The sequence below is a fragment of the Coffea eugenioides genome, chromosome 10 (assembly GCF_003713205.1).
Source record: "Coffea eugenioides isolate CCC68of chromosome 10, Ceug_1.0, whole genome shotgun sequence".
Taxonomy (NCBI): Eukaryota; Viridiplantae; Streptophyta; class Magnoliopsida; order Gentianales; family Rubiaceae; genus Coffea; species Coffea eugenioides.
This window is the reverse complement of record NC_040044.1, coordinates 12,735,574-12,759,917: the sequence shown is the minus strand read 5'-3', so window position 1 is coordinate 12,759,917 and position 24,344 is coordinate 12,735,574. Positions and strand designations below refer to the sequence as shown.

The following is a 24,344-nucleotide window of genomic DNA, read 5'->3' as shown; positions in this document are numbered from 1 at the left end:
CCACCTGCATATTTGCTTCATGATCAAAATTAATTTGCTTTATTGCTTAAGCATTGTGAATAAGGATTTTCAGCAACTGCATACTTTTTCCTTCTAAAAAGAAAACTCCTATTTTATTTTTATCCCACACAATCAACATCTTTCGTTTGTTTTTACTGTTTATCTCAAAGGAACATGAAACATAGACAACAAGAGAGGAAAGTTTGATGGCTACAAAGCCTATCCAAATGAATGCTTTCTCAGTCAAAATTGCTCTAAAATCCGTGCTTAATCCGGATTGCGGTTAGCTAAGTTTCTATGGGAAGCAAGAATCAAACTGTGCTACTTAGATATGAGCTGTAACTTTTATTGGATTACTTTTTGTTGGATTATATTACTAAGAGTCTATTTAACGAGTATCCAATGGACATTCATTATATATGTAGTTCAATTGTTAATAGTTTGAAAATCTAAAGCTAAATAAGGAGCCTATATAAATGCAAGGTAGATTAATAATTATTAGTGTGTGTTTTTAAATGGAAGGCTAGGTAAGATTTAGGTGTACTTAAGTGCCTCATGAAAGAAATCCTTTTAAAAAGATAATTAAATGCATAAGTAGAGAACTACAATAACTGTTTTTTGAGAGTTATAGTATTTGACTGATTTTGATTAATTCACCTTTATAATAAAAAATTAAAGGTTTTCACTTACAAAAACAATGTAACCAGCTAATAACGCCTACATTTATCTAGCATGCTATTATTAATGCAACTTATGTTTTTTTCTAGCTTTTCATCGCTTATGTATATGTCTGTACCTTGAGACAGAAAACACAAAGAATACTAGTACTACGACTATTAGTGATGTATTTCAGAGTTAGAAGAAATCTTTACTTTTCTATCTCATGTATAGTAAAGTAAGAAAAAATATGCTATTGGAGTTATACTCTTTTAGTTGTATAAACTAACGACATTGCTATTGTATTTTAGGGGTAATAAGTTAGAAATTCTATTGCACCAGAGTTGATTCTTCCATAAATTCTTGAATCACTTTAAAGAAAGCGAACTATTTGAACCTCAACCCTCCACACTTGTGTGCATTATATTATTTTCATTTTATTTTTCTGTTTAATATTCATTTTCTGTTCCGGTGGAACGACACTTTCGAACTAGGAAACTTTCTATTTGGGATTCAATATAAGAACATCAAAAGCAATATGAGGTTAGACGATGATGACCATGAACATACCTTCATGGATCAATTTTTCACAGTTGTAATGTACTTGATGAGCATTGCAACAACATCTGCCGATACTTTTGAGGCAGAGTCCTTCAAGTCCCGAATTTTGGTCTCAGTTTCTGTCTCAAGACGTTTCAATGTGAAGTCGGAGTTCCCACTTTTCTGTAAATCAGATAGGGAACATCTAGGAATTTACAGCCATTCAAATATTCAACTGACAAACAAGGAATTCCATAGGATCAATCTTGAAATTCCAGTGGCTGATCAAAGTATTAAACTAATGAAAACAAACCTCAGATATGTTCCTTTGGTACTCTGCTTCCAAATTCGCACGATATTGTCCTATTTCGCCTTCAGCTTCTTCTTTGGCCAGTCTCAACTTGGCCATTTTGCCTGTGGGGAAAAAATTTATGAATTAGTCATCTATTTTGTAATATTTCCAGAGAGACAAAAGGGCAAGACAGGATTTGCAAGAAAAGTTCATTTGAAGTAGCAAAAAGGACAAAAAGAACAAACATATTGCTATATTTTTCGTAGAATTTCGGGAAGTTATGGAATTTTATGGAATTATGACTATATATGCTGGAAAACAAAATAGGAATTATGTTTTACTATTTTTAGCAGCTGAAACAATTTGTTGAGCCTCTTGTTCTGCAGTTAGCAACATCTGAATGCCTCCTTGTCCTCTCATTGCATCCATCATAGCTCTTCAACCTGAAGAAGAAACAGAAAATGAAAATAAAATATGTAAATTGCAGATTGCACCAAAATCAATGGGTAAGTTTAGAAATCCATTTAGCTCAACACGGTAGCAATTAAAAAAAATAAAAGAAAAGAAAGAAACAAAAATAACTTTTTTTTGACAAAATCATACGGATCAATATGCTATGACTAGTTTCCAACTAATCTTCTGTGATCAACTCTGAGGTGATTAAAAATAAGAATTTCAAAATCTAGTAGACATGCAATGCAAATTATAAGGGAATTGTTAGGCAAACAAGGAATTGGGAACCCTGATAATAGAAGGTTTATTGAGTATAAGGGGCCGTGGAAACATTTTGTTTTCAAACTGCAATGAGGAGCATTGATAAGTTATGATTGGAACCAAATAGCTAGTTAGAAATAACAATGGTAGATCACCTGGACAAGAAAATATTGATGAAATATCTTTTCGGACAATTTGAAAAATTGCAGAAAGGAGGAGGGTGAGGGGACAGAAAAGGAGAGAGATGGAGTTGTTACTCTCCTTGTGAATAGGGTGTTGATTAGTTACGGTTAGTCCTAGTCATTAGCGTTCATTTTCTGCTACTGGCTATTATAAGCTTACGGATGGAAGTTTCTAATAGATATCTAAATGCTATTCCTAGGGCAACATGTGCAATTTTCTACAAGAAGCAAAATGCAAGGAAATTCGGAATAAAAAAAATGTATGAGTAGCTAGCTTCATATTTTTCCAGCATTTTAAGGGAGAGTTAGATGGCAGCATGGACCAAATATTGAGGAAATAAGCTGGTTGTCTTCCATTGTAACCTCAAAAAATTGAAGACCAAAAACCATTACAACTTTTGAGAAGGGTAATTTTTCAAGTGAGTACCCAAACAAATTTAAATGATAAAATGTAGTTAAGACATGTATGACAAATATTTATGTAGTTTGAAGTCATTAATCCCATATTTATGATAGAAAGTTAGCAATTGAACACGTGTAGGGTAGTTGTAATTTTTAGCAGATGTTAGGTATTTAACTGATATTACTCGATTCTTCTTGATAATGGAGACAATAATAGATAGGCTAGGAGGACAGCTATGAGCAGCCAAATGGATCCAAGATGCAACAGCATCCAAGTACGCAGCCTGTCCCAGAAAAGCAGGAATGGGAATCATCGCAAAAGACCAATCAGGAACTGTATTGGCATGCTGGGCAATGAAGGAAAGGAGCTCAGAGGATCAGCTGCAAGACATGGCAGAGACTGTTAAACTAACAATCAGTAAGGCTGCTCAAATAGGATGGAGACATATCCAAATTGCAATGACAAGTAAGCAATTAGTGGATCAAATCCAGAGGCAAAAATCCAGGGAACATAGAATGGCAACGCTCTTATATTAGAGGACATTGATGCTCTTAGTTTGCTGTTTGAAAAGTGCTACTTTTGATGTATCCCTAGAAATGGAAATGATATGATATTAAACATTAGCAGATATGCTTTCAGCATTTGTTTATACTCTTTGGACCTTTGTCCTTTGATCATTGGACCCTTGTCCTTTTATTTGCAATTTTCCTTTTCTTGGACTTTGAATGAATGTCCTAACTATAATAGATACTTTTCTTAATTAGGTGTGAATTTGAATTTCCTGTAATTCCAGATACTTTTCTTTTCCTCGCTACAGTTTTAAGCACCTCAATTAGTCAATTGAGTTTATCAAAACCTTCATTGTTCATTGTTGAATTTGACTCTAAAGGAGGAATTCATTATACATATGTTTTTACTAGTTTGGTCCAAACCTTGCTATAAATAGACTACAGCCATAGGTACCGCTGCTTTGAAGCAAAACTCCTCATAAAAATATGGATGCTAATAGAGTTGGTAACATCACTCTCCTACTTTGCGGTATGCCCCATTTCTCAACAGATTAACTTTTATGTGAAGTTGTTTTTACATCAAAATTTCTCATTAATCGTGGTTTACAATAAATAAAACATTAGTTTTACTGTTCTTGCTCACTTTGCTTAATAAATTACCATTCCACAAGCCCAAAAATAAGACACTTTACACTTAATGTTAACGTTTGCTTTTTTTTTTATTTTATTTTATTTACCACAGCAATTATTCTGCTGGGAAGCAAGGTGGCTAATGCAAGTGCAAAACTTTTCCCACAGATTTGTTTTAAAATAGAGGGTTATACGACTTGCCCATCCTCAGGGTCTGAGCAGCTTACCCCAGTCTGCAACTGTTGTGTCCTCCCGCGAGACTGCAAGCTTTATTATGCCAATGGAACATTGATTTGTATTGGCACCTAATGAGCTTTCTACAATTTACGGACAAGGAAGCATTGTTACGATTTCATAACGGTGATTGTGTACGGTAGAACTTTTGATTGTGTATCAGACTTGCGTGTTGTAAAATTTTTCACCTGCCAATGAATAAATTGTGTTTAATTTGAATATTTGCAAATTATGATTAACATTTGTTCTTAAAATATAACCACTAGAATTCATGTTTTGAGTTTCTTCTTAAGATTATCGTGAAATAAATATATACTTTAAATGAGCTTGGAAGTCACATGATCTGATTTTTTTTTTGTGGTGGGGGGGGAGGGGCGGGGCAGAAAAACTAGTTTTCATTGTAGAAATATTTGCATAGAGAGGATCATTTGAGTTGGCTGGCTTCTTTCACAGGTGAGTTCTCGATTAAATCTGCAATGAAGAAATTTTTTCTTCTAGTTTCAGAGTGGGATGGGATGGCACAAGCTAGTATGGATCAGAAATAATACTCAAAAAATTGCATTTATGCTAGGGTTGGCTATCCAATAAAGATAGACTGTAGATGGCGTGTTCAGAATCTGTGTTCTGCGTGGACAGATTACTGAATCTATTGATCATTTTTCGCAATGTGTTTGGGACAAAGTTCAAAGAATGCGTCTGTTTTATAGAAAGATTATGAACTGGCAATTGGAAGTTGATTGGTAGAGCAAACATGTAATACTTGATTCTTTTGCTGATAAGCTCAGAGATAGGTATTTTCAGCCACAGCTTTTGGCATATATGGCAAGAGAGGAATAAGAACATTTTTTTGAAGTATGCGGGTTCTACTGTGCAATTTGTTGCACCAGTAGTGAGTGCAGCACAATTAACATGTGTTTCTTGGCCTAAAGCTCCATGAGCTAAGGAAAATCTGGAGTTATTATTGGAGTGGGGGGATTGGATCAGGGATGCCTGATGGATTTATGAGCTATCTTAATTTTATAAACAGTTTCTCAAGAATTTAATTTGCCAAGTTAGCTTAGCGGATTTGTGGAAAAGATTAGCAGTGATGAGCATAATTGAGCAACAGGCCTCCTCAATTTTTAGGTAAAGACAATCAAAATGAAATTAAGAAAAATCCCAATATGACTATTGAGAAAAGAATAGTTAACGACTCGAAACAATGAACTCAAATCTATAAGATCTGAAATGGTTAATAACTAAAGTTGATTATTCTTAAAAATCTACCGTATCAAGAAATTCATGAGTTATCTGAAGCTCATTATTAGAAATTAGGACTTTGACAAAATTTACTACTCAAACTTAATCTTGGCCCTTAGAATTTCGACAGTATGCATCTAACTTCAAGACCTTATGGACTTAAACCAAGTGCTTAATTGGTAGAGTGCTTGGAAGATAAACCCTACTTACTACATGAAGTAACCTCAAAAACTTGGTCGTTCTTGAGGGCGAATTTTCAAGAGCTATACAGAGCTACTACATGGTCCGAAAGAATACATTGCTATTGTGTCTTCAAAATTCTTACATCAGTCGGGACAAGGACTCAATGCAACCGTGAGGGCTCAGTACAACTGTACTTTGTACGGTTTTGTTCAGTCGTTTTACATGTTTAAATTTTTGTTATACAAATATATTATCATGTTATACTGGATATATGTCAAATATTTTATTCATATATGTCGCTTTTATCTCGAATTATAATAATATAATATAATTATACATCAAATAATGTAGTCAGACCAAACCGTACTAGACCCTAATCCCATCGGCCCCTCCCCTGGCAGTCACGTGCTGATGTTAGTCCATTGGTTTAACTAATATTCATTTCGATGCTAGCAAGATGCAATTAAGTCAAATACTTCTGCAAGGATAATCTAACAGATTAGCATCTTATTGCAGTTAGCCTTGTGGTGGACTTTTGAATGTTGTGTCCACATTTGAAGACATAATTTACAACTCAGGGCAGCTAGGTGGACGAATTCAAATACAGATTTCCGGATGATACAGAAATGTACATCAAATCTTGAAAGAAATTCAACAACAGCACTCAATTGCAGTGCCCAATTTCAACTGTACTGCCCAACCCTCATAATAACCTTTGTGTTATTACATGTGAAAATTGAATTCCCTGCAGCTGCTGACTTTTGACAAACAATGGCCTTGTTTCGCAAGTAAGTTTTTGGCTAAGTTTGTCTGTTACAAGTTTTTTAATAACTTTATCTACAGTAATTTTAAAAAACTTCTCAAAATTTTTAAATTATACACTTCAAAATATCCAAAAATTTATACATTTCAAAATTTTTTTCTATAATTTCTACAATAAGTTACAACAATGTTTTATACAAACACCCAAAAAACTTACTTATCAAACGAGCCAATAATAGTCCCACTAGATAAGAAAACGTTTCAGTTAGCATGAAATCCCATTTCCAGCTATATCTCACATTCCAGCTATGACTGAGAGTGTGGTTTCGTTCCGTGTACGTCTCTGGGGAATTTTTTTTTTTTTATGTGTTCATAAAATTTTTCATTTTTTTTTTGGTGATGATCCTTTGTGCTATAAATCACACTGCTGAACCCATCGGGCTTTGCTGCATAATCACCTCAACATGGCTGGTAACAAAGTTGGTCTAATCACTCTCCTGCTCTGCGGTTAATTAGCAGAGTTTCTTTTAAGTTTTTTCATTCCAACTCAGAGTTTTCTAATTATATTTTCCACTACATGAATACGTATCATCTTAGATATGATATTGACCAATATCATGAGATCAATACTTTTGGTAATTTTAATGTCATCCAAATCTATTATTGATCAAGGTAGTGCGTTGATTAAAGTACTATATATATATATATATATATATATATCTCTTCATCAATATGCACTATGATGAACGTTACCAGCTTGAGGGATTTAAAATCATTTAGTCCCCTAATACCATTTCTATCAGGGACATTCCTAAATATTTGGGTGTAATAAGGTGGCTGCATATAACCAATATAGCGAACTACTGCCTCTAGTATGTAATTTCAATTCTTTATTGGCTAAACATATCCATGACAATTAAAATTGACACTTTTAAATTCATTTGAAACAAGAAAAAGTTTTGGCACAAATGAGGAAAAGATAAGGTTAAATATTATCACCCTGTCTTATGCCACGTTCAGGTCGAAGAAAACCAAATTGAGAATCATTGAATAATACTTGGTCCACCACCACCACACCAGTATCAGGTCAAAGACAAACCAATTCCATTCTACGTTGGCTTATTTCACCAATTTATGTTTCCACTGGCTCCTATACACATCTCCTATCACAAACCAATGATAACTCTTAACCCTTCTTGTCAAAATCATTCTAATATTGACAATCCTGGTCTGATCCCCAATATGTAGGAGTCTAACCACTCCCCAACCTAATCCAATGTCCACTAATCACCACTCCTCAATCTAATCCACTATCCACCAATCCCTTGAACTCTCCTGACTTATCTTCTATTTCTTCTTTGCCTTTTAACTCTTGGACAAACTCCTGGTCATAATCTCGTAGGCATTAATCCAGTAGTAGATTTAAATCAACCCGCAGCTAGCCTTTGTTCTACCCAAACGAACTCACCATATGTTACCTTCTCACACGACCAACCAAAACACAAACACTAGTCGTTCAATAAATCTTATCTCTAAACCTGTTGTGGAGTTATCTGGACCATCCTTTTTTTCCAATGCTAATAAAATATCAAGAGTGTAACCAAGCTATGTCAGAAGAAATCAGTGCTCTACAAGTTGAAATATGAAGTTGGCCAATAATGAATTACTTTCACTCAATTATCATTTTAATAAATGAGTATAGGATATATATACACACACACAAAAATGATAATCAAATATATCCACACACACAAAAAACGATAATCAAGCACGTGCACGCTAGCTAATAGATAAAAACTATCATGACTATCAATAGGAGATATAGCATCATCTGATAGTCTAGTACTTCTCATAGCCAACATATATACATGTTAATATTACATCAACTGGAGAAAAAATAAAATAAAATTCATGGGCTTGAGCTTATCAAGTGTTGGCGGGGGATTTGGATGCCCCAAGAAATTGAGTTAGGAAGTAAAGGGAAAGGTTTGGGGCTTCTTTGGTGTTGAAAAATTAAAGAAAAACAGAGTGTCTTTACTTAAATTTTCAACTTCATTTGTTGCACGTACATCATCGAGTGTGCTTTAGGCGCTCATACACGGTAAAACAGTATATAACAGAACAAGGATACGAAATAATTAATCCCCAAGGGGCCAATTTATTGCAATACAAGCTTGTAGCTTGTAGCCACTTCTACAAGTTCTTGTGTCCATTAATTATCGAAGTCTTCATGATCTGCAGTACAAATCACAGTCCCATCAAACTGATATAGCTTGCAGCCTGATCTAGCGAAGCAACAGTTGCACGCTGGCGGAAAAATTTTCTCGTCAGGTGCTGGTGGGCAAGTCATATAAGCAGCTGGAATGCAGAGGGGTATGCATGACCTAATGAAGTCGGGTGGGAATAATGCACTTGCATGTTCCGGCTTCCATTCGAGTAGAATTGTTGCTGTTTCAATTCAAATCAAAAGCATCAATTTAAATTGTCAATCACCGTTACTGAGAGACTTATTTTCAATCAAAAAACATTTCAGTCTGAAAAAATAAGTCCAAATTCAGACTCTCATGGATCTAGATATCCAATGGGTATTCGTTGTATTTTTTTCAAACACACTAAAGTAAAAATATATTAAAAATATAAAGATTTCAAAAATATATATAAATACTATCCAATTTTTTTTTCAAATAATAAAATTAATATTGGAGAATTTGAATGCAATATTATAAATTCAAAAAAATAACTATTATTGACTACTTCTATTTATTTTTAAAACTTCAACTGTTTTTACTTGTGTATTTATTTGCCTTTACTTTTACTCCTTTTTTTTGAAAAAAATTGTACTAATCACAATGACAACTAGGATTAGTTTGAAAAAGAAAACAATCATGAAATCTTACTGTATTGGATCCAATGACTATAAAATATTAGAATATATAATAAATTTACTAATATATGTAATTTAATTATATATACATGGATCTGGATAGGATCTGGTATGGGTTTGAATTTGGATATGGATCATAAAAAATCAAACCCTACCCAAACCTATAACTCTTTTAAAGGGTTTGGATCTGAGTAGGGTCTGAGTATGAGAAATTAAATTCAAATCCTACCCAAATGCATTGGATCTGAGTTGGATCCGGATAAGATTCAATTCATTGACATGCCTAATACGGATTATTTTCGGTAGAAAGTTTTTCAAATATAATGTTACATTTTTATAAAAACACTTCTAAAAATACCTAATCCATACGAACCCAAGAACTTTACATGTTCTTATTTGGTTAAATAAAGACAAAAAAGTCAACCGTGCAGAAGTAATGGATTGGAAGAAAAATTTGACACAAAATGGAAGAAAAAAAGATGAAAGTTTAAACTTGAAACCGGAATACGAAACTCATGAAAAATAAGGTTTGTTTGGATGATGATGTTTTCGGGTATTTTTATAAAAATTTACTATAATTCACTGTAGAAATTGTAGAAAAAAATTTATGTATTTGAGGATTTGGAGAAAAAATTTTCTTTTTTTTTTCATTTTCATTTTCTTTTCCTTCTCTCTCTCTCTCTCTCTCTCTCTCTACCTTTCTTCTTCTTCCTCTTCTTCCTCCTCACACAACTGCTGGTCTTCTTCCTCCCTCCCATCTCACCATTGGCCACCAGCCGCCACCATCATTGACTACCTCCATTACCTCTCTCTCCCTTCTCCTCTTTCCTCCTTCCTCCCTCCCTTCTCCTCCTCTCCTCTCTTCTCTCCCTCCTCTTCCTCCCCCTCCTCCTCTCCCTCTCCTTGCCCCTTTCTCCTTTCCCCTCCCTCTCATTGTTGGTCGCAGAACCAAAGGGAGAGAGGGAAGGGAAAGGAAGGGAAGAGGATATAGGATAGAGAGAGGAAGAGAAAGGAGAGAAGGAGGATGAGAGAGGAAAAAAGGGGAAGGTGTTGGTGTCGGCTGGTAGTGGTGGGTGAGGTGAGGAAGAAGGAAAAGAAAGAAAAAACTTGTGTGATTTTTGGTATTTGGGGTATGTATATTAAAAATTTTGGAATGTTTTTAAAGGGTTACTGTAAACAAAGGCCTCATTTGGCAAGTGAGTTTTTTGGATGTTTATCTAAAATTTTACTGTAACTTATTGTAGAAGTTTTTTAAAAAATTTTTGAAATGTGTTTTTTTTTTAATATTTTGAAGTGTATAATTTAAAATTTTTGAAAATTTTTTTGAGATTACTGTAGTTAAAATTTTTAAAAACCTTATAGTAGACAGACTTGGCAAAGAACTTGTCTGCCAAACAAGGCCGAAGTTTTAAACAAAACTTGTCTATTAAAAAATAGGACCAAAAATAGGGTATCCAAACAGAGCCTGACCACCAAGATATAAAGGCCATAAAAGAAGAAATTAGAGTTAAACACCCTAAGGTTTCATTATTACATTTCTCCCCCTATATTTGGATAACTATAAAAGTTTCTAATATATTTTCTAATTTTCTTTTGCAACATTAATTTTGATGCCTATTTTCAAACAACTCTTACATATATGCCTATCGACTCATTAGTTTGCATTTTAAATTTAAGAACATCTAATTAGAGCTCGATTTTAGTGCTTCTAAATTATAAGAAGTCATGGAAACAAAAATAAAGAGACAAAAGGATTATTTTTTCATATGATACTATTTTTTTTTTTTGTTCAAACGGCAACATTCTAGTCTATCATACTTCTACTCCTATTTCTACTCTAGCCTACACTTGGGGGGGAGGGGGATGGCCTAACGGAGTCTAGAAAAATCAATGGGACTGAACGCCATCGGACTAGATGAATGCACTACACATCCGTATGGATTGATAAGAAGTCACATATAATGGTATATTGATGGGAGACAATGTTTGAATTCTTAACCTCCTACCCACCAAAACTTAAAGTCTTTGGGAGGCAAAATATGATACTATTATATCTATAAGTTTTTTTTTCATATTATTATGCTAATCTATAATTAATATATTTACGACTTCATGTTGATGTCATCTAATTTTTCAAGACCAGACCAACCAGTTGAACCCTTTTAAACCTTGGCCCTATGGTATTGACGGTTCACCTCCTGGCCGAGTTTTAAAACAATTGGGGCAGCCGTGCCTCAAGTGACTGCCGGTCAGGGGAGGGGGATTTCGGGAGGCAAAGCAGAACGAAATAAGCGAGTCCGTAGACAAAAAAGTATGGAGAAGCACGAGAAAAAAGAAGGGTGGGCCGGGGCTGGGAATACGAGAAGTCATGTAAATGGGAATATGAAGAGTTTAAAATTGGGATTATAAAGGTGAAATTTTAGTTGACCCCAAGGACAGTTGAGGCATTTGGAAAAATATTGTTCTTTATTCCTTGAACTTGAACAAAGAATTCTGAGTCCCGACTTCAGCACAAAAAAAAAAACTATTATTTAAGATTAAAATCACGCATACTGGTTAAACTCATTGAAGGATTTTAATGTTTGAGGTAAAATACACTTTATCCCTGGGTAGTTTAGCGATTTTTCATTTAAATCCTCTGTGGTTTCAAAAGTTATACATAACCCCTTAACATTGGGGTTAAAATATCAAAATAACGGAAATAATCTTTTACAATGAAACTCGTCGAAATGTTGAGATTACTCTTTTTTAAAAGCTAAAATAGTTGAAATGATCAAAATATATAAGTATAATATGCATGACATTTTAGCCCCTTATGATTTTGTATTTTACCACATAATTCCCTTATAATTTAGTACTTTACCACATAACTCCTTTATGATTTTCAAAATATATATATACATAATCCCTTTGTAATTAATAAATAATTGTCAACTTTATATAGGGGGACTTTTGACATTTTAGTTGATTTCGTTATGAATGTAAATTTTTGGAAGCTACAAGAGAGGTATGGAAAAACGCGCTAAACTATAGGGGGCTAAAGTATATTTAACCCTAATAATTGTGATCGAACATGTCTATTCCAGTTGTTTGACTAGGAGATTAGATTTAGTGCAAAAATTTGGAAGAAGTTACTTCGAAATAATTCAAAAGTTAGCCGCCATAAAATGTTTTGAAATGACTACTTTTAACTTCAAGATTTTGGGATTTCATACATTAACCGCTTAACTTTTGGGGAGATTAATGAAGAAATTGGTCCTCCTATAAATGCATATTCCACTGTTACTTGCAGAATATGTTCCATCCATCTATCTGGTTCTCGTTATGAATACATTTTTAGTGGAATTACCTCAAAAGTGCTCGGGATAGTTGATCAGAAAAGTTTATAACCAAATGATCCAAAATTACTAGAGAAGTTCAAGTACATTTCTCAAGAGAAATTAACTAATCGTTCCTTACTGCACTCAATTAAATACAATGACATGCATGAAGTCAATAGTGCATATGTAAGCTAAAAATTCAAATTCTCTTTTAATTTGGTGGACTTTGAATACGATGTCCCTTTGAAAGAGAGCTGCAGTTGCATACTCATCACGAAACAACAATCCCTCAAGCTAAGAAAATCCATAACCTAGTGTGTAATCTTGCTTTTAGAGGCTCACTATTTCTTAAAGTCATCATGGTTTTGTTGAATTTGACTGGCAATTAAATTAAGTGGGTTTAGGTGAAATGATAACTATTGCAATTTCTACGTACTTTCCTCTAGGAATTAAATCAATTGTCTATATTTGTTCTCTCTCTCTCTCTCTCTCTCTCACACACACAAAAGATAAGTTCTCCTTGCTAAATGCCACAGGAGAAGCTCCTTCTAAGCATAATCCACAAAATGTGGCTTCAAAGAGAATTTGTATCGCGATTCTTCTTCTGTTCGGTACGTTCCATTCCCCAAGCAAAGTGACCAATATTTTATTAGTTTTTCAAGCTACATCTCCAACATAATATATTAATCTACAATAAGAAGAGTCTTTGTTTTTTTTTTTGGTAATTATAGATTCACTTTGTCAACACAAGTTGGTTCAACTGATAAGAACGGATCATTTCCTTATAAAAAGGTCATGTATTGAAATCTTACTGTTGATGTGAGGATTATATTGGTAAACAATCTGCAAGAATTCCAATAAACGATCCATGCTTTTGGGGGCATGATCGGAGCTAAACTTATCCAAAATTTTTAATTACCAAAATAAAAAAAATAGATTCACTTCGTGAGCTTAATTATCACATTCGTAGATTTTATGGTCATCCAATTTCATTGTCAATGGATCTATCGTCGTAATTAATGTACAAGAGGTCATTGTAACTTTATCACCACTTCATCTCATGTTGCCAATTGACTTCTTCATTGCCTTGTTGGTTCTGGTCAAAAAGAAAAATGCATGATTTTAATTAGAAGAGAAAATGTGTTTTATTTTTTCTTTTTAATTTGGCGATAGCATAAAAATTCCTAACTCACATGCTTCTGGTCGCAACTACTGCATTCACAAAATATACATTTGATAATGTGTCGCTCAATTGTAAATAACTACTAATGATTTGTGTTTGTGCACAATTGTGGGTTTCAGTTGTGATCTTGTACTCATGTATTCTTATTAAAAATATTCAGTTATAAATAAAGTGGCATGATTGTTTCAGCTCTTGGTCCATGCGGTTCATATTTGTTAAGATTGAAATTCATTAATATGAGTTTATTAAATTACTATGGTTTTGTATTTTGGCAACAACCTTTCTGTGATTGTGTTGCGTTTTGTATTAAATTCTTCAGTGAAATTCATTTTGATGAATGTTATTGGATAAAATAGACTAGTAACACTTGATCTTTCTAGTTTTCTTCTCAATATTAATTTTGAGGTTTTTATGACTAATTAATGTTCTCCCTATTTTCTCAACTAGTGGACTAGAAGATATTAATGGTAAACCTGAAAGTAGACGGAAGTCTGCTACTCTCTGATAGTGGTGCCATTAATTAGAATTATTTAATTACCATTCTGTGTGCATATTTTAATTACCATTCTTTTTTCTTTTAATTTCTTGAGTTATTGGACAAGGGATGAGAACTACAACGAAGACAATATACTATTGCAAAATCAAGGAAGAAAAGATATTATTGCAAAGCTTCGGAAATCTTTCAATTTTCCTTTTATTGGGCTCTGGATGGATCTCCCTAGTCCGTAATAAAGAGATTGTTCTCTTTCAAGGGTTTTTCAATTGCACCTAATTTACAGAAAATTTTGCATGCGGGTAAATACATCATCAATTGTCGTTTCTCCTCCAATATACACACTTTTTCATTTGATTTTAATTTTTTTAAAAACTAATACCTAAAACCTCTATCAACAAGTGGTATCGCACTGTTAAATAGACCTTTCTTCTGATGAGAATGGAGAATAAGAAAACAGATAAGTATGAGAATACAATTTTATTATATATACTAGTCATGATAACCCCATTCATTCCACGGGATTGCCTTGTGTTTTGTGATTTTTTTTGATTGAGCAATCAACTTCCACGGAAGTAACAAACCAACAAAAAACAAATCAACGTATACACACACACACACATATATATATATGATTAATTTTATGTACACTGTCAGTGTATACACTATCACCATTAGATATATAATACATATGCAAAATTTAAAATTCAAAATTTGCTCATGTATCATTCATCCAACCGTGATAGTGTATATAAAATTATTTATATATATTATTTGCGTATAGTAGAAACAAAGTAAAAAGAATCCCTTAAGTTTCAAGGTCCCATGCACGCTTAGATATTGCGAACATAATAAGTACTTGTAAAAACTCAACTCTACCAAGGAATTCAAGCATTATCATGATCAAAAGTTTTATTTTTTTTCTAAGGGTCAAAATTGAATACGTAAGGCTTTGACAAAAGCTATCTCAAACTTGACCTTAGAATTTTTAATAGGATACCTCCAACGTTAAGGTCTTATGGAGTTAAACTAAGTGCTTATTTTTATTGGTGTAGTTCCTATAATATGAGTCCTATTATATATATATATATAGACACACACATATAATTCTTATTACATGATTTGTCCTCATAAATTTGGTCCTTGTGAGCGAATCTTCCGGGGCTACGCACAGCTATAAGTCCTAAGAATGCATGGAATACATTGCACTTCCCAAATAAATAATTTTGCTGACGTTAATCCGTCGGTGTTGGCATATTCATTTCGATCCTAACAGGATACAAGAAGTTGAATGTTTCTGCATGGATAAGGATGAGCTAGTAGATTAGACATCTTGCGCACAGTCTTGCCGTGGACTTTGAATGTAAAGTCCAAATCTCAACTCTCAAGATATAATTTACAACTCCAGCAGGTATCGTTGCAATTTTGATGACGTGCACCTTTACATAATTTCTTTTTTTTTTTTTTCTGAGACACAATAGAATCTATTCTAGATCTACCCCTAATCTATACTAGGGGAGAAGGACCTAACCACTGACAAAATTTTCAGAAAAGTCTGAATTTTTTAGAATACAGTCCAAGGGATTTAATTCCTTGACTTACATCCAAGTAGAAATTTGAAACTCTCTTGATGGCCAGCTACTCTAAAAGTAGTTGTACACCTTTATATAATTTCGTTATGCACATAGATTTTCTTTGTGTAAACCAATTTAATGTATACGAACATACATATATATAAAGAGAGAGATGTACAGAAATAATATAATGGGTATTTGCACTCAATTGCGCCGAACCTCAACTATACAGCCCAGCCGCCATAATAAGTTACCTTTATATATATTAGGTGTGAATTTGAACTGGCGATCATTGCTGATCTTTCATAAAAGATAAATATACTCCCACTAGCAAAGAAAACCTATTAATTAACTAGCGTGAAAACCTTCTTCCAGCTGCTTATCATTTTCTGTATCCCTTTGCTGAATTTGACTAGGCACCACTTGACCAATTCATAGCTACTCCAATTTTTTTTTTTTGTTGGTGTGTAAGAGGACTTATTTAATTTTCTTTTTACTTTTCTATGTTTTTGGTGACTGTCTTCTGTGCTATAAAAACCATGGCAGAACCCTTTGGAGCATAACCCACCAAGACATGGCTGGTACAAAAGTTGGTATTATCACCCTCCTCTTTTGCGGTACGCTCAATTCTGCAAATGATTCACAATATGTAGTTGGTTTTCATTCCAAGTTAGAGTATTCTAAATATATTTTCCGCACTAAATCCTTTCATCTTTTCTGTGATATAATGTTGACAAATTTCATGTGATTAATACTCTGGATGTCCATAGATAATTTATGGTCAGCCAAATTTAGTATTGATTGATAATATATTGTTTCCATTTCAATTTGCGATATGAATTCCTCGTTCATCTACTAGATTGATGTACATGATTTCATTTGACTGTTGTATGCGTAGTTAGATATCATATTAGTAATTTAGTTAAATTTAGCATACAATTAAGTTGAATGCATTATTATTATTATTAAGCATTTGTAGTTATGTATGTTAATTGGCCATTTTAGTGGAAAATGGGGATTTACAATTAAGTCAATGCTTGTGATTTGAATTGAAACAGCAACAATCCTACTGGGATGGAAGCCGGAACATGCAAGTGCAAAAGTATGCCCACTCGTCTGCTTCAAAGCAGCTTACATGATTTGCCCACATCCACCTCACAAGAAACTTCGCCCCGTCTGCAACTGTTGCTTGGCTAAACCACACTGCAAGCTTTATCGTCATGATGGGACTGTGATTTGTACTGCAACCGGATGAGCCTTCGATAGTCAATGGACACAAGAACCTCTTCAAATCGGCTGCAAGCTTGTGATAATTAGTAGTGTTTCAATAAATTGGGCCGTTTGGGAGTTAATTTTTTCATGTACTGTTCTATTAAATATATATAAAAAAAATGTTAAATTTCTTCAATCCATTTTTAAGATTATGTTACTAAAGATAACTTGCTAGGTAAAATATAGAATATGAAGTGCATGTTGATCGACGAGCCGCTAGAGATGAGTGTTAATGTATATAAAAGGAAGACTTTATCGTAAGACGTAAGACGGACGGATCTTCAATGGAGGTACCAGCCTGATTGGATTGTTATTATTAAAAGTTTTTGTAGAAAAATATATTATAACGATTTGATGTATGTGAGGTAAAAAAAAAAAAGATTGCAAAATATATTTATGAAAAATATAAAAAATTTTCTGCAGAAAATCACAATCCCGACTACATTATGTACAAATGAATAAATATATAAATAACTAGTTTTGTATTGAATAATTAAAAAACCTCAGGGATTTAACATCTTTGAAACTTGAAACTTCTAATAGATTATCATTCACTAGTTATATGAATAGTGTGGGTATATTTCAATGGAAAAAAAAAACACGGGTTACTTAATAACTATAGCATACATGTAAATTTAATGCATTATTATTCATTATCCATTTGTACTTACATAAATTAGCCATTTCACTAGAAAAATAACTTTCCTAGTTATGGGAGATATACAATCAAGTTTATACTTGTGATTTCAATTGAAACAGCGATGAAAATCAAATATTTGAAAATCCACTTCATTTAAATTTTTGACAGTTGCTTGATTCAAAAGTTAATTAAATGTGCTAAAAACAAAAACAAAAGCTAAGGGTTGGCCTATAAGCCAAAAGAAGAAAAATTAAAAGTTACTGTTGTACCCTAATAGTACGTCGAAAAGACAAACTTCAAAAATCCCAAAAGAAATTCTCTAAGACTCTAACCACTTCCCAAATAAATAGTTTTTCTCATGTTAATCCATCGGTGTTAGTATATTCATTTCGATCCTAACAAGATACAAGAAGTTGAAGGTTTCAGCATGGACAAGGATAGGGTAGTAGATTTAGTTTAGCATCTTGGAAATTACTTCCGCAGTTTCGCAACTAGTTATATATTTGTTTTCCACTTGCTCCACTTTGACTCCACGTAGCATATGTTAGAGGTTTCATCAGGTGACATATTTTTTCCTTCTTTTTGTTTTATTTATTTTGACGTCTAAACAAATTGGTAGCATTCTAGCGAAGCTTAAGGAAATAAGGAACTTGTTTATAATCCTTAACAAATAAGTCAATACAAAGAATATCTGTTTTGGGCAATGAGCGAAAAAAAAAAAAAAAAAACCCACATTCCTAGACAACAACTTTTAACTTTGGGAAATCTATAATATACATTTTGGCCATGTTTAATAAAACTGAAGTTTAAAATCTAAATTTCAAAATATGAAAGTTAAATATTGAAAGTAGTAAGTTGCTCAATTGATAAATATACATATTTGATAACTAATTGAATTGAATTACAGCACTAAATGAAAATATCACACAAATATTATACTTTCATCTTTAAAATTATTTGGAGAGAGAGTAAAGTGTATTGTATGAGAGAAAATAATTAGACAATTGAGAGATAGTACTTGAATATATGCATATGTGTATTTGCATGTGTATATATGTGTCAAATGTATAGTTTGTGCACATGAAAGTGCATTATATGTATGAATAGTGTAATATATGCAATCAATTCAGAAAATTCAATAAAAAATTTTCACTCAAAAGTTTGTACACAAATTAAACAGTGCTTAATATATTAAATTGAACATATTAATTATTAAACATGTTGAATTCAAAAAGTTTTGAATGAGTTAATTTTTTGCATTAAAAGTTGAATTATCAAACAGACACTCGAGGAATCTTAACCATATAACTCATTGGATAAGCGTGCAAGCGCTAGACTTTGTTGTAGATCAGGAATTTTTTATTCCTCAGTGTTAGTATGCACTGGTTGTAAAGTTCGCTCAAGTCTTTACTTGAAACTGTAAAGGTTCTGTTCATCTATAAAATCACATATCGTTTCGACAAAAAAAAAAAAAAAAAAAAAAAAAAACAGACACTCGAGGTAGAACTTGGAACAATGAAAAGTCGCTGCTAAATACCTCTTCACCTTCCCTTCCCCAACAACAGTATTCTGAGTAACAGCCCACTACATTCACCATTAAACCCTCTTAAGAACGACCATTTATCAATATTTTTGTATTTGACCGAGGAAATATATACAGAAATATAAGGTTTACTGTTTATCCAGATTATAAATCTCATCAAAAGTTATAAACATTGGCAGAAAATAAGGCAAGAAATATTCGAGGAAAGGACTCTAGAAATCAAAATTGACAAGGCAGCGACGTCAGGACATATATGCAACGAAAAAGCATATACGGCCACGCTTTTCCTCTCTTTCAACGATTACCTCTGTGACATTCTCTTGGAAAATCAACCCTTTTAAGCCAAAATGTCATCAATGACTCTACTTATGAGCAAAACCAAGTAGAATGTTAATATATCATCTCCTCTCTATTGTGTCAGCTGCATATAGATATAATATGAAGCATTCACCAAGAGCTTCTTGCCGAACCATCTCAAGGGAAGAAAAATCACCCAATCCAAAGGCTGCAAGTCAAGAACTTTGTATCATTGCTCATCCATCTTGCATCTAGTTAAGCTGTGGCAAAGAAACAAACCTTTTTAGCACTTTGTAGAAAGCACGAGGTCAAAACCAACAATACACCAGAACTAGTCAGTTGGAAAATGAGAATCATACCACCTGTTACAGAGTACCTTTAATGAAATTCTGATGCTTTCTTCACTCCCATAGACCTATATGGAACTATAATATGCTCGGGAGGCAATAATTCCTCGATGCAATCATACCTGCAAATAGCCATACGTATTCTCAGATTTTGCCAAAAAAAAAAAAATGAATTTAAATAAAGTCCTAGCCCTTTCACTTAATTATTATAAATAAAACTAGTCCAGTTTCTCAATTTCAGATGTTCCTTGGTTCAGGTTCAAGTCCAGTTAGTAAAGCTCACAAATTCTTGCAGAGGTTATTGATAACAGTGGAGAGAGTAATAATCTGCCGTCTTGTATCGAGGACGTCCCTTTCTTCCCAATCAGCAAAAAGCTGTTCCGAAAGGTTTTCAATCTTAGCCCGAAGCTGCTCCTGATGGTCCTCAAAAAGATTCTGCTTTGGTTCCCTGACATTCTGTTCCATTGCGTACTTGAATTGGTCATCATAAAACATGCAATATATATCCAAAAGGATAAGAATAGGAGAGAATCCTCCTTGATCTGAAAAGTCTATTGAATCCAACAGTCACCCAGCTAAAATCTCTTAATTCATGGTTCTTTTCCTCCAAGATCTCAATTTTTGAATTTAACCTGCTCTGAAACCTTGCTTCAAGCTCCAAAGAGTCTGTGTGGGCTTTGAACTGAATACAACTGTGAGAATAGCCCCAAGGTTGCCTTTTTGCAAGCCCATCTTTCTCCAATCTATCGTCTTTATATTGGCCACAAGGATGATGATCTGCAATACTTGTGCTAGTTTTTCCGCCACAAAGCCAACTGTGAAAATAAGGACAAAAAGGTAAATCGCATCATTTAATTTTGCCAAAACATATCCAAGACAAAATATTAACAACATGCAGTAAAGAAACAAAAAGAAGTTGTCCTTCATGTACTGAAATATCAGGCAAGCAGTAAGATAGCAGAAAAGACTTGCAGTACTAGAAAGCAGGCAAAATCCATTCTCTTATCTACAAATGAAAATCAAAGACATGGTTTTGCTGATAAATTTTGGTAATGGATGACTAAAGTTGTATAAACATGGATCAATTAAGAAAGCAGATGAGAAAGAAGTAGCAAGGAGCATGCAGACAAAGTTAACAAGTTAACAAAACGTAATGCAGGAAATTTGAAACTGCCAATGAACTTGTGGATAGCAGCTGCATGCCCTTACTGTGCATAGGGTGCTAGTTATGATTAGATTGCAAAAGTACAAGTGTACTAAATCGTGCATGTTGTGCAGAATGAATAATTCCGTGACTGGACAAATCAAACTGTATAAGCTGAGTCAGAATCTTAAACCAACAAAGAATAGGAAGACTCACCAAAATTGTTGTCCACACAAACAACGCACTCGGTTGCATCCTCCATTCTTCTCCACTGGTTTATGACATTTAGGGCAATACTTGGTATTCGTAGAATTAACCATCCCTGATTCATCCTGGCGCATTTCCTTCCAAAGCTTCCACATCAAACATGGACAAGGCGAGTGAGCTTCAGATGAGCAGCTGAAACAGAACTGTACACCACAAGCACATTCAACCTCACAATATTCATCGCGCTCAACACGAATTGCATTTCCACAATGAGGAAGGCTAGGACACCATTTTACTTTCTTATTATCCTCAACATATGATTCTAAAAGAATCTTATAAAACATTGTTGCAAGATGAGGATCTGCTGTACTAACTAGATTTCTAACATTTTCTTGGTCACAAATTGCTTCGCACATGTGGGCCATGCATGTAATCCGTCTACTCTGACCCTCTTGTATCTTCATGATAAAATGCTGTGTCCAACCTTAACAAAAGAAAAGAACAGAAAATGCTTAACATTCTGCAACTACAGCATAGAAGAACCTCCTAATAGGCACATCTACTAAACAATTCACTGGAGCATCTAACTCAAGCTATTCAGCTATTGAAATAAACTTCAATCTACTTAACCCTTTAAATTTGCTGCTTTTATGAGGTCTGGTTACAAAATTAAGCACTTGATGAAAGAGATTTTAAAAAAAAAAAGAAAGTTAAAAGCAGATGCGTGATTTGCATTAACATGCACCTTGACTCTATTCTTATAGTGCCTAAGAAGTGCAACATGACAAACATCATCAGCAAACTAGTTATTTAACAAATAACCGTATTATCCAATAGTTTCTAATCAACAAGCTTAAAAATTAATTTAAAACTCAAGTTTGTTTGACCTCATTTTTAATTTCACAGAATAAACAGCTCTGAGGATGTGTGACCGAAACTCCTCCTTATAGTTTCTCATATTTGTTAATTCATCAATGTATCTCAAATAAATTGAAGTTCTAACATCCGTTATGATTTGGAATATCAGAACATGAGCACAGTTTCAGAGGTTCAATTTTCAGCTACCATTCCAAACATTAACTGAAAAACACAGAATTTGTATTTCATATTAACACATTCTTCCAAGGACCAAGAAATTGATTACAAGTTTTTAATCTTCATTTAGATAACACGCATAAGCAGGATCTGGCATCATGAGAAAAGTCAAATGAAAAGATAGAATGCCATCAAGCAAGAGACTCACAGATGTTGCAAAAACAATGGCCACAATCCATCATCGAGGACTCATAAGCATTGACATGCTTAAAGCAGATTTGACAGGTAACTTCGTCTGAAGACTGAGAGGAGTTAAGGTCCTTGCTGCTCCTGACTGATAGACCTGCTTCTGAATATAACCGTTCTTTACCTCTCTCTACGAACACCTTTGAAACTGTTTCAACATCCCAACAGTGATAAATCAGCAAGGTCCGCACATGGTGCTCCTTTAAGGACAGCAAATCCATTACTTTTTGCAAGACTTCTTTCTGTATAAATCAACATAAGCAACAACTCAAAACTTTATTCTTATTTAGAGTTACTCAAATCAACAAAGCAGACATCTAATGAGTGTGTCTAACCTGTGCAGCTAGAAGAGACTCTTGTCTGATCACCTGCATGAGCAAAAGGCAAGTAGCATAATCATGCCAATGTTCCTCTTCTCTTTATAAAAAGTACAATAAAGACCTAGATAACAGACACAAATCGGTGAATGCTAGATGAATGTAGAAAAGCCAGCAACTGTAAACTCCTGTTTGTTTAGCAGTTTAAGTTCAGGAATCAGGAGTACGAATATTAGTATCAAAGGTCAAATTCAATAAAGCCAACAACCATAACCCCTCTTCTATTCCAGAATACATAACTAACCAGAAAGAGTATAAATTCACATTCTCAGATGCTATATATTTCATTTTCATCTTCAGTTGAGGTGCCAGCCATAGGCAGTTCAGTAACTGACAGTACCTCTTCCACACGCTGATTTACTAAAACTTCTGTTCAACGGAGACATAAAAAACTCGAGATGATCATAAGCGACAACAAATTATCTTAAATAAAATTGTTAGTGTCTAAATCTCCAAAACTAAAGCCTTCACTCCCAGCCTTGTTTTCACTCCAACAAAACAGATAATGGCCGATGAAGAAAATACATAATAGGATAAAATAGAGGACTCGTAGGACCCCAAGACTCAATTCTTGCTCATCAACCAGGGAATAATAAGAGAAAATATAAATTATACCGTGCAGGAGGGATCTTTGCTGCAAAGTTCTTGGTCTTGGAGCCCATCAACAGAGTCTTCTCCATCATCATCGTCAACTCGATCAGAGTACTGATCAGAGTTCTCATCGTCACTGCTTCCATAGTAATAATCCTCCATTGCACTCAATTTTATTTTGGGCTTACAGTCTAATACGCGAATGATCAAAATTTTATCCAGCGATTGAATTCCACCCCACAATGTACAGTGGGGAAATTAACAAATACTAGTTCAGCAGAGGCCTCATGTGTTGCGAGAGAGAGGGTGTTATTTAGGCAGACAAAATGAAGAAGCAGCTGAATCTTTACTGCTTATTTTCCACTGAATTAGGACAGGACCATCGCACAGCTACAATGCTTACAAAGATCAGAAAGACGAAGCAGCCGCCTCTCCTAACCAGCAGAAACAGACGAGGACAAATACAGTAATAAACTGCATGGTTAGGCCACAAACAGAAACCAACAAATTTACCGACAGTTCATCACATGTGCACCAAATTATTGCCATTACAATTTACAGCCAACACCAACCGTGAAATACTAAAAACACCGTCACTACAATCAACGGAAATTACACAGCTTCGTTTGGATTGAGAAATTTGATGAAAGATTTGAAATTCATCAAATCGCTACAATTATTTAGATTATTTAAGAAGTATTTAAATTTATAATTCATCAATTATCGAAACACCTTTTAAACACTATAATAATTTGTAATTCACGAATAATTTGAATCCACCAACAATCAATTGCAAACTCCTTCCTTTATATGCCCTTTCTCTAATTCAAAGTCTCATACTTTTTA

General features: G+C 33.9%; 1 protein-coding gene and 1 pseudogene across 1 annotated transcript; both read right to left on the bottom strand.

Moving 5' to 3' along the window:
- Positions 1-1,236: 1,236 nt before the first annotated feature.
- Positions 1,237-1,918, bottom strand: LOC113748707 (V-type proton ATPase subunit G-like). Its single transcript, XM_027292245.1, has 3 exons — positions 1,831-1,918; positions 1,511-1,611; positions 1,237-1,380 (listed from the first exon to the last, which is right to left on the bottom strand). The coding sequence occupies exons 1-3, from the start codon at positions 1,916-1,918 to the stop codon at positions 1,237-1,239; spliced, it is 333 nt and encodes a 110-aa protein (XP_027148046.1).
- A 17,408-nt stretch (positions 1,919-19,326) lies between these two features.
- On the bottom strand, positions 19,327-23,920 carry LOC113749692 (annotated as a pseudogene).
- Positions 23,921-24,344: the final 424 nt, after the last annotated feature.